Consider the following 15,591-nt stretch of genomic DNA (forward strand, 5'->3'; position numbering starts at 1 on the left):
ATCTGATATGATGGATAGTGGAACCCCATGCAATCGAACGATTTCTGAGATATAGATCTTGGCTAACTTCTCGGCATTGTAAGTCACCTTAACCGGAATAAAATGAGCAGACTTAGTTAACCTATCAACAATCACCCAAATAGAGTCATACCTACCCATTGTCTTTGGAAGACCAACCACGAAGTCCATTGCGATTCTCTCCCATTTCCATTCCGGAATGGGCATTCTCTGAAGTGTTCCTCCGGGCCTTTGATGTTCATACTTTACTTGTTTACAGTTTGGACATTTGGCAATAAAATCTACAATATCACGCTTCATTCTACTCCACCAAAAGTGTTGCTTTAGATCACGGTACATCTTGGTTTCACCCGGATGTATAGAATACCTTGAACTATGAGCCTCTGTCAGAATAGTGTTGATGAAATCGTCAACTAGGGGTACACATACCCTTCCCTTGATTCTCAAAACACCTTCCTCATCGATTGTTGCTTCCTTAGCCTCTCATCGCAACACCTTATCTTGGATTATACTTAGTTTCTCATCATCAAACTGTTTTCCCTCAATCTTGTCAAGAAAAGAAGATCTTGCCTCCACACAAGCCAACAATCCTCCCTTCTCATTTACTTCTAACCTCATCAAGTCGTTAGCCAGAGTCTGAACCTCTCTAGCCAATGGACGTCTAGAGGCTTGCAAGTGAGCTAGACTTCCCATGCTTCCCGCCTTTCTAGTTAAAGCATCCACTACAACATTCGCCTTCCCCGGATGATACAAAATAGTGATGTCGTAGTCTTTCAGTAGTTCCATCCATCTCCTCTGTCTCAAGTTCAAATCTTTCTGAGTAAAGACATACTGTAGGCTACGATGATCCGTATAGACCTCACACTTAACCCCATATAGATAGTGTCTCCATTGCTTTAATGCAAACACTACCGCAGCCAATTCCAAATCATGAGTTGAATAGTAACGTTCATGCACTTTTAATTGTCTTGAAGCATAAGCAATCACATTCTTCTTTTGCATTAGCACTGCACCCAAACCCGAATAAGATGCATCACAATAGACAATGAAATTCTTACCTTCCACTGGCAAGGTGAGAATGGGTGTGGTAGTCAACAAAGTCTTGAGCTTCTGAAAGCTTTCCTCACACTCATCCGACCATACAAATGGAAGATTTTGCTTAGTCAAGTTCGTCAGTTGGGAAGCAATAGAAGAGAATCCCTTGACAAATCGGCGGTAGTAGCTAGCTAACCCAACAAAGCTCCTTATTTCTGACACATTAGTAGGTCTTACCAAATTCTTCACTGTCTCAATCTTAGAAGGATCCACCATCACTCCATCCTTAGAAACCACGTGCCCCAAAAAAGACACTGCATCTAGCCAAAACTCACACTTAGAGAACTTGGCATAAAGCTTTTTCTCCCTCAACATTTCCAATACCATCCTCAAATGCTCTTCATGTTCCTCCTTACTTTTAGAGTATATCAGTATGTCATCAATAAATACGATCACAAAGAGATCCAAATATGGATTAAAAATCTCGTTCATCAAGCTCATGAACGCAGCAGGGGCATTCGTAAGACCAAAAGACATTACTACAAATTCATAATGCCCATACCTCGTTCGAAAAACAGTCTTTGGCACATCTGTTGCCCGTATTTTCAATTGATGATAACCGGATCTCAAGTCAATCTTAGAGAAGACACAAGCACCTTGTAACTGATCGAACAAGTCATCAATGCGAGGAAGAGGATACTTGCTCTTTATGGTTACCTTGTTCAACTGTCGGTAGTCTATGCACATCCGAAAACTCCCATCCTTTTTCTTTACAAACAAAACCGGAGCACCCCAAGGAGAAGCACTTGGTCTAATGAAGCCTTTCCTCAACAACTCTTGAAGTTGTGCTTTTAACTCTCTTAACTCCGCAGGAGCCATTCTATAAGGGGGTATATAAATGGGGCGTGTACCCGGTTCAAGCTCAATGCAAAAGTCAATATCTCTATCCGGTGGCATGCAAGGAAGGTCTGTAGGAAACACATCTAGAAACTCACGGACCACCGAAACCGACTCAATGGAGGGTACTTGGGTAGTGTCATCCTTGAGATGTGCCAAGAAAGCTAAACACCCTTTACTAACCATTTTCTTAGCATGAAGAAAAGAGATGATACGCACCGGATTGGAAGTGTAGTCACCCTCCCACACTAACAGATCTGTCCCAGGCTTGGCTAACGTCATGGTTTTAGCATTACAATCCAAGACTACAAAATTTGGAGAAAGCCAAGTCATACCCAGAATTACATCGAAGTCAACCATTTCTTGAAAGGATTTTGCCTTAGCCGCTACCTGTAAGGCTGAAATCCGCAACTCTGACCTCAACCCTTTCACAAAATGACGAATCCGCTCTTGTGGACTGAAACAAAGTTGAGTGGCATATCTGGATAGTGCATGAAACTTAGCCTCATATGCATTGACCGACATCCTACCTTGCTCTAGGCTCAAGAACTCATACCTTTTCCTATCCCTCAAAGTCTGGGGGATATACTTCTCCATAAACAAGCTAGAAAATGAGGCCCAAGTCATAGGTGGTGCCTCCGTTGGTTGACACTCAATATGTGACCGCCACCACATTTTGGCATTCCCCTGAAACTGATAACTCACGAACTCAACACCAAACCGTTCTACTATACCCATCTTGTGTAGTAGCTCATGACAGTCAACCAGAAAATCGTAAGCATCCTCAGATTCAGCACCCTTGAAGACTGGAGGTTTCAATTTCAAGAACTTACTGAAAAGTTCAAGCTGATCACTTGTCATTATGGGCCCAGTAGTCAGACGTGGAAACGTGCCTATGTCCAATGAGGCATCCATACGAGGAGCCATAGTGGCTGCATGTTGTACCTCTGAAACCGGAGGTGTTGGTGCAGAAAACACTGGAGGGGCCTGACCCTGATCAGACAACCCACTAAGATAAGCGAGAACCTGATTGATCATCTCTGGGGTAGGTTGGGGTGGAAATTCCTCATTTTGCACTTGTTCATTCTCCCCTTCCTCACCCTCTCTTACCACTTCCTCAGTCGGTGGAGGAGTCACCGCCCTAGTATCAGATGGGCTAGGTGCTCGTCCTCTTCCTCTAGAGGACGTCCTCCCACGACCTCTACCACGGCCTCTTGCCGCTACTCTTCCTCGAGCTACAGCCCCAGTTGCTGGCTCAGATGCTTCTTGTCTTGCCGATGTTCGTGTTGGCGCAGTCGTTGCTCTAGTTCTAACCATCCGCGAAATAGAGTGAAGATGGTCAGATACCAATTTGTATCACCTAGATACCAATTTGAACCAAGAAATAGCACGAAAGAAAGAAAGAATGGAATTTTCCTAAAGTCTTGTAGATTCTCAAAGAAAAGTAAAGGCGTTCCCCTACCGTTCCTTAAGACTCTACTAGACTCATTCTTATGTGATGAGACCAACGAACCTAATGCTCTGATACCAAGTTTGTCACGACCCAAATCCGGGCCGCGACTGGCACCCACACTTACCTTCCTATGTGAGCGAACCAACCAATCTAAACTTTAACATTTCAATATAATATCAACAGAAAGTAATGCGGAAGACTTAAACTCATTAATAAAATAAAAAACTATTATTATCCCCAAAATCTGGAAGTCATCACCACAAGAACATCTATGATAAAATTACTAAACTAAGAGTATTCTAAGAAGTTAAAACAAATAAAAGCTAGTCCATGCCGGAAATTCATGGTATCAAGACATGAGGAAGAAGATCCAGTCCAAGCTAGAAGCGTTAGCTCACCCTGAAGATCTGGTGTGACGAAGACTGGCTAGAATTACTGTTGAGTTGAACACGACGGCACGTTTGCTGCACTCCACAAATAACAAGAAGAAATCATAAAAGTAGGGGGTCAGTACCAACACGGGTACTGAGTAGGTATCATCAGCCAACTCAAAATAGAAAACAGTATATATTAAGCAATATCATAAAATCAACTAATATCCTTAGCATGCAGCATTTACAGTTACCATAACCCTTGGTTACAACACCAAGCACATCAATGAAGACTCATTTGGGAATTCAGTTCATTAAATTGAATATATTAACATCTTTCAAGATTTCTTATCTTTATTCCCCTCGTGTCGGTACGTGACACTCCGCTCCTCAATATACTATCCTGGTGTCGGAACGTGACACCCGATTCCCTGATCTCACTACTTTCATTCATTAAGCCTTCTTTTATACCAAGGCATCATCATTAACAAAGTAGATTAGAGTTTCTTTTCACGATTCGGGATTCAATAGCTTCATCATGCTTATTTATTCATAATTACATAATCACATCATTCATGCAAGCATACAATTAAGCATATAGAAGGTTCATAATACTACTAACACATATCATTCGCTATTAAGAGTTTACTACGAATAGCATGAAAACCATAACCTACCTCCACCGAAGATTCGTGATCAAGCAAGTGATTTCCTAAGCTTTGTGTTTTTTCCTCTCGTTCGATCCTCTTTCTCATTCGACTTTCTCTCTCTTTCTCTTGTTCTTTATGTTTTCTTTATTCAAACCCTCTTTCTTTTACCCTAATTAGTATATAATTAAGAATAAAATATGACAATAATAACCCACTAATTAACTTAAGGTTACATCTTTTAACCCCCAAGTAATTAGACTTATTAACATTAACCTTCTAACTTTATAATTAAAGTTGGAATAGTCCAAAACGTCCCTTAAAACGTGTAAAGAAATCCGACCCAGACTGGGATTTCGCAGTCTGTGACGGCCCGTCACGCCTGCGACGGTCCGTCCTACTGCCCGTCACAGAGTTCAGAGACTCAATTTCTCTGAAGAGTCTGTGACGGTCCGTCACACCTGTGACGGTCCGTCCTGCCATTCCGTCACAAAGTTCAGAGAGTCAATTTTCAGTACCCAATTTCAGATTTTCTAAGTGTTTTGAAATGAGACCCTGCGACGATCCGTCGTGCCCACGACGGTCCGTCGTGGGGTCCGTCGCCTCAGCCTGTTTTTCCAGAAATAAAATCTGCTGCTCAAAATGACTAAACAGGTCGTTACAGTTACAGAGTATGAGGCAAGTTGTTGCCAGTGGTCTAGGCATGTGTTGGCCATTATTCCAAATGAGACAGAGAGGATCCGCAGATTTGTGAGGGGATTGACTTTCACTATTAGGTCAGCTGTGTTGCGGACATCTAGGGAGGGGATTTCTTTCCAGTCCATTGTGAGCGCCGCCAAAGAGGTGGAATTGAAAGAGTGGAGTTTGGGGACCCCAAAAGAGCTCGTATATCAGGTAAGTTTCAGGGTGCCTCATCTGGAGGTAGGAGATCACAGAGAGTGAGTGGTTCTTTTCAGTAGCGGGGACCTATGCATGAATCTATGCCGACATTTGAGGGTGGAAAGACATCTAAGGGTTCTTATCCACCGGGTCAGGGCTCGTATGGTCACAACAGTGACCTACAGGGCGAGGCAATTATAGTGGGTTTTCGGGGTCCACACAGCAGTTCCCAGGTCAGAGATTTTGTTTTACTTGTGGAGATCCCGATCATCTAATGCGGCAGTGTACTTCTCAAAGGGGTTGTGGTGGTCCTCGACCCAATTCTTCATTCCAGACTAGACCACCATCTTAATAGGGTAAAGGTCGTGGCAGAGTTCAGTCAGGTAGAGGTGACAGAGTTTCTAGTAGTGGTGTTGCAGCTCACCAGAGTGGGGGTAAAGGTACCACCCAGGCTGGAGGTGGAAGAGGAGCCCACTGCTATGCTTTCCCCGGGATACCTGAGGTGGAGACCTCCGATGTTGTTATTACAAGTATCATCCCGGTATGCCATCGACCTGCGTCTGTGTTGTTTGATTCAGGTTCTACATTCTCTTATGTGTCTACGTATTTTGCTGCTAAATTTGATATGATATGTGATAGCATGACTATAACTATTCGTGTTTCTACACTCGTGGGTAAGCCCTTAGTAGTGGATCGAGTTTATCGTTCTTGTTTCTTTGGCTGGGTATGACACTTGGGTAGACTTAATCATTCTGTGGATGGTGGACTTTGATGTTATCTTGGGTATGGATTGGCTTTCTCCTTATCATGCTGTCCTTGATTGTAATGCTAAGACAATGACTTTAGCAATGCCTGGTGTTCCGTGGGTTTAATGGAAGAGTGTTAGTGGTGCATATCCTAGACAAGTCATCTCTTTTATCCGTGCTCAAAGATTGGTGGAGAGGGGGTGTTGTCTTACTTAGCTTTTATTTTGTGATACTAGTGTTGAACCACATCCCATGGACTCTGTTCCCGTGGTACAGGAGTTTTCGATGTATTTCCTTGTGATCTTCAAGGTGTTCCCCCTGATAGGGATATCGATTTTGCTATTGATGTGGAGCGGGTCACTAATCCTATTTCTATACCTCCATATCGTATGGCCCTAGGAGAGTTGAAAGAATTGAAGGATCAGTTGTAGGATTTATTGAGTAAGGGATTTATTCGCCCTAGTGTATCACCTTGGGGTGTGCCTGTATTGTTTGTGAAGAAAAAGGATGGGAATATGAGGATGTGTATTGATTACAGATAGTTGAACAAAGTAACAATAAAGAATAAGTATCCTCTTCCGCGTATTGATGACTTATTTGATCAATTACAGGGAGCAAAATCGTTATCTAAGATTGATATGAGGTTTGGGTATCATCAGTTGAAGATTAGGGCATCGGATATCCCTAAGACAGCTTTTCAAACCCGGTATGGGCATTATGAGTTTACAGTGATGTCCTTCGTATTGACTAATGCCCCTGCAGTATTCATGGAGTTGATGAATGGGGTGTTTCGATCATACCTTGATTCTTTTGTGATTGTTTTCATTGATGACATCTTGGTTTACTCTGAGATTGAGGAGGACCATGTCCGACACCTAAGGATTGTACTTCTGAGGTTGAGAGAAGAGAAGTTGTATGCCAAATACTCAAAGTGTGATTTTAGGATTACTTGTGTGACATTCTTGGGACACGTGGTGTCCAAGAAGGGTATTAGAGTAGATCCGGCCAAGATTGAGGCAGTTAGAGGCTGGATGCAACCTACCTCACCTACTGAGATTAGGAGTATTGTGGGATTGGCAGGCTATTATCAATGATTTGTTAGAGTTTCTCTACTATTGCAGCTCCATTGACTAGATTGACTCGACTGGATGTGAGTTTTCAGTGGTCTGACGAGTGTGAGGAGAGCTTTCAAAAGCTCAAGACTTTGTTGACTTATGCTCTTGTGTTGACACTACCTGAGGAAGGTGTAGACTTTAATTTGTATTGTGATGCTTCAGGAGTTGGTTTGGGTGGTGTGTTGATGCAGAAAAGGAATGTGATTGCTTATGCTTCTAGGCAATTGATGTCCCGTGGTTAGGGTGTTGTGTTGCGGCTGTGGTATTTGTACTTATGTTATGGTGTCATTATTTGTATGGAGTGCACTGTTAGATCTTAACTTATCATCGGAGTCTTCAATATATCTATAGCCAGAGGGATTTGAGCTTGCGGCAATGGAGATGGCTTGAGTTGCTGAAGGACTCTGATGTGACCATTCTGTATCATACAGGAAAGGCCAATATTTTGGCCGATGCTCTTAGAAGGAAGACTCCTAGCGTGGGGAGTCTTGCAGCGTTTAGTATTGAGGAGAGACCATTTGCTAGAGAGGTCCAAATATTAGCTTACAGTCTTGTCCGCTTGCCGATTTCAAAAGAGTGTGATGGGATGTTTGATTTGTGAGGCTCGTTCTTCTTTAGTCGAGCAAATCCGTGCACACCAGTTTGATGATGAAAAATTATGTCTCATTCGATACAAAGTATTGAGAGGGGAAGCTAAGGAGGTTGTCCTTGATTCTGATGGTGTCTTGCGGATCGGAGGCAGAATTTGTGTGCCCAGGATAGGTTATTTCATTAGATTTATTTTTGAGAAGGACTATTGTTCTCGGTATTCCATCCATCCTGGAGCGGCAAAGATGTATAATGATCTAAGTAAGCATTACTGGTGGTGTGGGATGAAGAGAGATATTGAAGTCTTTGTTTTGAGGTGTTTGACTTGCCAGCAGGTCTAGTGTAGGCACCAGCGTCCTGGGGGTGTATCTCAGAAATTGTCCTATTCCTACTTGGAAGTGGGAGCGGATTACTATGGACTTTATTGTGGGTTTTCCTGCCACAGTTGGTGGTTATGACTCTATTTCGGTTGTTGTTGATAGGCTGACCAAGTTTGCCCACTTCATCCCGGTTCGGGTGAAGTATACAACAGAAAAGTTAGCCGAGCTATATATCAGTTAGATTGTGCGACTACATGGAGTTCCTGTTTCTATCATATCAGATCGAGGTTCACTATTTACTTCTCACTTCTGGAAGGCATTACAACATGGTCTGGGTACTCAGTTAGATATGATTATGGCATTTCACCCTAAGATAGATGGTCAATCTGAGCGGACCATTAAGGAATTGGAAGATATGCATCGAGCGTGTGTAATTAATTTTGGTGCAAGATGGGATCGACATTTACCCTTAGCGGAGTCCGCCTATAATAACAGTTATCACTCTAGTATCCAAATGGCCCCATTTGAAGCATTGTATGGAAGACGGTGTAGGTCTCCGATTGGTTGGTTTGATTCGGCGGAGATGAACTCTTTAAATAGAGACTTGCTTAGAGATGCTCTCGAGCAAGTCCATATGATTCAGTATAGATTATTGATAGCTCAGATTCGACAGAAGAGTTATGCAGACCAGAGAGTTAGAGCCTTAGTGTTTATGGAGGGTGATCATGTTTGGCTCCGAGTATCACCCATGAAAGGTGTGATGAGGTTCGGAAAGAAGGGTAAGCTTAGCCCTAGATTCATTGGACCTTTTGAGATTTTGAGCCGAGTGGGAGAGGTGTCCTATAAGTTGGCTTTGCCACCTAGTTCGTCGGCAGTTCATCGTGTTATTCATGTCTCTATGCTTTGAAAGTACATTTCGGATGAATCTGATGTGCTTTTACTTGATTCTGTGGAGTTGGGTCAAGAGTTGACATTTGAGGAGGATCCTATAGCTATTTTGGATAGACAGACTTGAAAGCTTAGGACCAAGGCGATTGCTTCAGTAAAAGTGTAGTGGAAGCACCAATCGGAGGGAGAGGCAACATGGGAGATAAAGTCTGACATGCGTGCCAGATACCCTCGGATTTTTGAAGCTTTATGTACTTTCTTTCACCTTATGTTCGAGGATGAACATGGTTTTTTTGTGGTGGATAATGTAATGACTCGGACCCAAAAAAGTTTTTTATTTATAATTTTGAATAGTCATTTAACTATATTAATTAATTTGGGGGTAATTTAGTTATTTTTAATAATAATGGGTTAAGTCTGAAATATTAATATAGGTTAATAAAGAGTGCTACTTTTAATAACATAAGTAATTTAAAAGAAAAGAAGATAGATAGGAAAGTAGAAACTACCTATGAGTGGCGGCTGGCGTCGACACCACTTCAAACTTTTCAAGGTAAAGAGCAAAGAATGCTATATATATATATATATGTATTAGTTTATTATTATTGTAATTTTTTGAAATAGAAAGGAGTTAATTTTAATTGCATATAAATATGCTAATTGGTATATATGTAATAGCGTTTTTCATTGTATTTTAAAAAAAAATGGATGGCCAATGTGATAATTGGAAAATGATCTTTGTTAATCATTGGGAATGATGATTTGATCTTAGGTAAAATTCATAATTCAATTGGAAATATAATAATAATAATAATAAAAAAAAACTGCAGACCTATGTTGTTCGTTATCCGTCCATTCGTATGTTACTTTGACTTTTGGAGTTAGTTTTTATATGTTTGCATATTATATAAAGTAATTAAATATTAGGTAGAGGATATTATGTGATTATTATTAGATTTATAATATTGGATGAATTAGAATTAAATTCTAGACTTGAAATTTGATGAAAAATATAATAGTTGAAATGTTAATTGACATCAAGAATTACAAACTTTATTATAAATTTTGGGTGAATTTCTAGGTCATGATTAACCACATAAAAGTTTGAGTTTGTTAATTCAGAAACCATATTTTAAATATATACTTTAATAGATTCTGTTGGTTCGGAAGCTCAACAGAAAGGGAAGTCTCAAGTCCAAGAGTAATTATTCGATTGACTAAGGCAAGTGTATTTCTAAACCCTTGTTAAGCGTATGAAATTCGAGTATTTTCTTGTGTAGTGTTGAGAATGACTTGGAGACTTGTTGCTTATTTGTTTATTTTGTATTCCTTGTTGTAAATTGTGCTTTGTTATCAAAATGGTTATCTTCTAATTTTCATTTGAGCATGTCATGTGCATTGTATCTGAGACATGGTTGTGGTAAGAGGATGTACCATTTTGAGGGTCGTATCGCGCGCCGCGATGGATATTATATTTCGAGGGAAGTATCACGCATCATGAATGTTACTATTATCGAGGGTCATGTCGTGTGCCGCGACAGATGCTTGGACAGATATGTCCCCCATGGGTCCGGACATAGAGACAGCGGGTGTGTATCGTTAAGAATGACATGCATCACGATATTTGACATTGCATCTCATGGCATTGCACATTTTATTATTGATGAACTTGAACATGCGTTTTGCTGATCTTGAGATTGTTTCTCTTTGAAGCTTGTGACTGTTGAATATTGAGTTGTTATTGAGAATATGTAAACTCATAGAGTGTGGTTATTGAGTGGTGCGTTTGGTAAACTTTTAGGCTGTAGCGTGGAGGTTTAAATAGGGCATATGGAGTACCCGTATTTTGTTCACTTAACTTGTGTTTAGAGGTTTGCTTGCTGGGTACCGCGTGGTTTAGTACTCACCCCTTGCTTTTAAAATTTTTTGTAGGTTACGAGCCCCGATTTTTGTGATACCTTCCATTCTCTTTGTTTCTGAGGAATCTTGTGGAGGATTGTGAGGTAGCTTCTTGTCATCTCAGCAAATTTTCCTACTCAAGTTTATGACTTTGTTTTTACTTGACAGACAACTTCATTTTAGACTTCTATTTTATTTCAATTCTAATATTTACTTTAGAGGCTTGTGCACGTGACAACCTGATTTTGGGGATTGGATTAATATGACTTGGTTTCATAATAGGAATTGTTGTTGGATTGCCATTTATTTCCGCACTTTGTTTGATATTGGGTTTTAGGCTAACTTTTCTTGGTGGGATAAGACGAGTGCCATCACACCCATTTTTTTTGGGTCGTGCCACACTACCTGATCCTTCGCTTAAGTAGCAGATTATGATTTAATTTTTGATATATTGGAATAAATAATTAAATATTTGATTGATTGTGTTATGTGAATATTATTAAATCAATAATATTGGGGGAATTAGAACTAAACCCTAGTCTTGAAATTTGGTGAAAATTAAAGAGTTGACATATTATGTTGGCATTGAGGTTATGAATTGGATTGTAGTAAAATTGATGTTGTTAAATTAGAAATCTCATTATGAATATGTACTTGAATAGATTCCATTGGTTTGGAAACTCAACGGAAAGGGAAGGCTCAAGTCCAAGAGTAATTATTCGATTGGCTAAGGCAAGTGGATTTCTAAACCTTTGTTATGCGTACGATAATCTTGTATTTCCTTGTGTGGTGTTAAGAATGACTTGGACAGTTGTTGCTTATTTATTGTATTCCTTGTTGTAAATTGCACTTTGTTATCAAAATTGTTATCTCCTCATTTTCATTTGCGCATGTCATTTTAATTGTATTTGAGACATGGATGTGGTAATAAAATGTACCATTTTGAGGGTTATATCGCGCGCCGCGATGGATATTATATTCCGAGCAACGTATCTGTCACGACCCAAAGCGCGTCGTGAGTGGCACCCACACTTACCTTTCTATGTGAGCGAACCAACCAATCTAAACCTCAATTATTTACCAATAATAAACAGAAATAATGCGGAAGACTTAAAAACTCATTAACAAAATCAATAATTAACTTCTAAACTCAAACTTATCATTATTCCCAAAATATGAAAGTCATCATCACAAGAACATCTATCCTTAAATTACTAATTCTAAGAGTATCTAGAAATCTAAAATAATTAAAAAGGTAGTCCATGCCGTAACTTCAAGGCATCAAGACATGAGGAAGAAGATCCAGTCCAAGCTAGAAGCGTTAGCTCACACTGAAATCCGGTGTAATGAAGACTGGCTAGAGTTGCGGTTGAGTTTAAGACTACGGTATGTTTGCTGCACTCCAAATATAACAAAGAAAGAAACATACATGTAGGGGTCAGTACAAAACACAAGTACTGAGTAGGTATCATCGGCAACTCAAAATAGAAAACAATATATATCAAGTAATAATATAAAATCAACTACATTACTCAACATGTAGCAACAACAAGTACTATAATCGTTAATAAGTACCGCCAAGTTCACACATGAGGACTCAAGTCTCAATACCATACTCATTTGGGAATTAGGTTCATTAGATTGAGTATATTAACATCTTTCAAGATTCATCACCTTTATTCTTGTGTCGGTACGTAACACTCCACTCCCCTACTACTATGTGTTGGAACGTGACACTCCGATCTGCTAGTTCTACGTGTCGGTTCGTGACAACTAATCCCCTAATTCTACGTGTCGGTTCGTGACACCCGATCCCCTAATTCTACGTGTCGGTTCGTGACACCCGATCCCCTAATACTACGTGTCAGTTTGTGACACCCGATCCCCTAATTCTACGTGTCGGTTCGTGACACCCGATCCCCTAATTCTACGTGTCGGTTCGTGACACCCGATCCACTAATCTCATTCTATCAATTCATCAAGCCTTCTTTTATACCAAGGCATCATCAATCTCATCAATCTCATCACTTTAGTTCATCAAGCCTTCTTTTATACAAAGGCATCATCAATCTCATTACCTTAGTTCATCAAACGTTCTTTTATACCAAGACATCATCATTAACAAGGGGTTTTCAAGATTTGGGATTCAATAGCTTCATCATGCTTATTTCATCAAAATTATATAATCACATTCAAGCAAGCATACAATTAAGCATATAGAAGACATTAAAATACAACCCAACACATATCATTCGCTATTAAGAGTTAACTACGAATAGTATAAAAACCATAACCTACCTCCACCGAAGAATTGCGATCAAACAAGCTAATTCCCCAAAGCTCTGTTGTCCTCTTCGTTCCTCTCTCTCTCGATCAATTCTCGTTCCCTCTCCTTGTTCTTTCTATTTTTCTTATTCAAACCCTCTTTCTTTTACCCTAATTAACATATAATTAAGTATAAAAGATGACAAGATAACCCACTAATTAATTTAAGGTTATCTCCTTTAACCCTCAAGAAATTGGATTATTAATATTCAACCACAAGATTTATAACTATAGCAGAAATAGTCCAAAACGTCCCTTAAAACATTTAAAGAAATCTGACCCAGCCTGGGATTACGCAGCCTGTGACGGGCCATCGTGCCTGCTATGGTCCGTCCTGCTGCTTCTGTCATAGAGTTCAGTGACTAGATTTTTAACAAGGGTCTGTGACGGCCCGTCATGCCTGTGACGGTCCGTCCTGCAACTTCGTCACAAAGTTCAGAGAGTCAATTTCAGTACCCAAATTTCAGAATTCTAAGTGTTTTTGAACGAGACCCCCTCGACGGTCCGTCGTTCCCCTGATGGTCCGTCGTGGTAATCGTCGATCAAGACAGTTTTTGCAGAATTGAATCTGCTGCTCAAAACGACTAAATAAGTCGTTAAAATAGATACCAATTAACCCATCGTTCATCCTCGAATGACCATAAGAAGAAAAGGCAAGAGCGAAAAGGAGTACCTGAATCTGTAAACAGTTGTGGGTATCTTTCTTGCATATTTGCCTCCTTCTCCCAAGTGGCTTCTTCGACTGGTCGATTCTTCCATTGAACTTTGATGGATGCAATATCCCTTGACCTCAGTTTGCGGACTTCTCTATCTAAAATAGAAACAGGCTCCTCCAAATAGGACAAATTCTCATCAAGCAAAACTGAATCCCAACGGATAATGTAGTTTCCATCCCCATGGTATCTTTTCAACATAGACACATGAAACACCGGATGCACTCCTGACAATCCTGGAGGCAAGGCTAATTCATAAGCCATCTCACCTAGTCGCTTAAGTACTTCAAATGGTCCAATATACCTTGGGCTTAGCTTACCTCTTTTACCAAACCGCATCACCCCTTTCATGGGCGAAACCTTCAGCAAGACATGCTCACCCTCCATAATCTCCAAGTCTCTAACCTTTTGATCTGCATATTCCTTTTGCCTACTTTGCGCCGCTAAAAGCTTTTCTTGAATAGATTTCACTTTCTCCAATGAATCCCTCAAAAGGTCAGTACCCCAAGGTCTAACCTCAAATGCTTCAAACCAACTAATGGGAGACCTACATATCCTCCCATACAATGCTTCGAATGGAGCCATATCAATACGTGAGTGATAGCTATTATTGTATGAAAACTCCGCTAAGGGTAAGAAGTTATCCCAATGACCAGTAAATTATATCACACATGCACAAAGCATATCCTCCAACACTTGAATCGTTCGCTCAGACTGACCATCGGTCTGAGGGTGAAATGCAGTACAAAGGTCAAACGTAGTACCTAATTCAGCATGCATTGTTCTCCAAAACTTAGAAGCAAACTGCGTACCTCTATCTGATATGATGGAGAGTGGAACTCCATGCAATCGAACGATTTCTGAGATATAGATTTTGGCTAACTTCTCTGCATTGTAGGTCACCTTGACTGGAATGAAGTGAGCAGACTTAGTTAACCTATCAACGATTACCCAAATAGAGTCAAACTTCCCCAATGTCTTTGGAAGACCAACCACGAAGTCCATTGCAATTATCTCCCTTTTCCAATCAGGAATGGGCATTCTCTGAAGAGTTCCTCCGGGCCTCTGGTGTTGATTCTTTACTTTCTGACAATTTGGACATTTGGCAACAAAATCAACAATGTCGCGCTTCATTCTACTCCACCAAAAATGTTGCTTTAGGTCACGGTACATCTTTGTTGCAGCAGGATGTATAGAATATCCGGAACTATGAGCCTCTGTAAGAATAGTGTGGATCAAATCATCAACACGGGGCACACACACCCTTCTCTTAATCCTCAAAACACCTTCCTCATCCATTATTGCTTCTTTAGCCTCTCCTCGCAACACCATATCTCAAATTCGGCTTAGTGTCTCATCATCAAACTGTTTTCCCTTGATCTTGTCAAGAAAAGAAGATCTCTCCTCCACACAAGCCAACAATCCTCCCTTCTCATTTACTTCTAACCTCATAAAGTCGTTATCCAGAGTCTTAACCTCTCTAGCCAATGGGCGTCTAGAAATTTGTAAGTGAGCTAGGCTTCCCATGCTCCCTACCTTTCTATTTAAGGCGTCTGCCACAACATTAGCCTTTCCTGGATGATACAAGATGGTAACGTCATAATCCTTCAGTAGTTCCATCCACCTCCTCTGTCTCAAGTTCAAATCCCTCTGAGTAAAGACATACTGTAGGCTACGATGATTTGTGTATACTTCAC

General features: G+C 40.5%; 1 protein-coding gene across 1 annotated transcript; it reads right to left on the bottom strand.

Annotated features, from left to right (window-relative positions):
- Window positions 1–13,777: 13,777 nt before the first annotated feature.
- On the bottom strand, window positions 13,778–14,233 carry LOC138337957 (uncharacterized). The gene has a single exon (XM_069288404.1). The coding sequence runs from the start codon at window positions 14,231–14,233 to the stop codon at window positions 13,778–13,780; it is 456 nt and encodes a 151-aa protein (XP_069144505.1).
- Between the last annotated feature and the right edge of the window lie 1,358 nt (window positions 14,234–15,591).

This window comes from Solanum lycopersicum, chromosome 8 (genome assembly GCF_036512215.1).
Source record: "Solanum lycopersicum chromosome 8, SLM_r2.1".
Taxonomy (NCBI): Eukaryota; Viridiplantae; Streptophyta; class Magnoliopsida; order Solanales; family Solanaceae; genus Solanum; species Solanum lycopersicum.

Excerpts from the sequence above, each read along its gene's own strand:
- LOC138337957 (XM_069288404.1), bottom strand. The coding sequence starts at position 14,233 with ATGCGGTTTGGTAAAAGAGGTAAGCTAAGCCCAAGGTATATTGGACCA.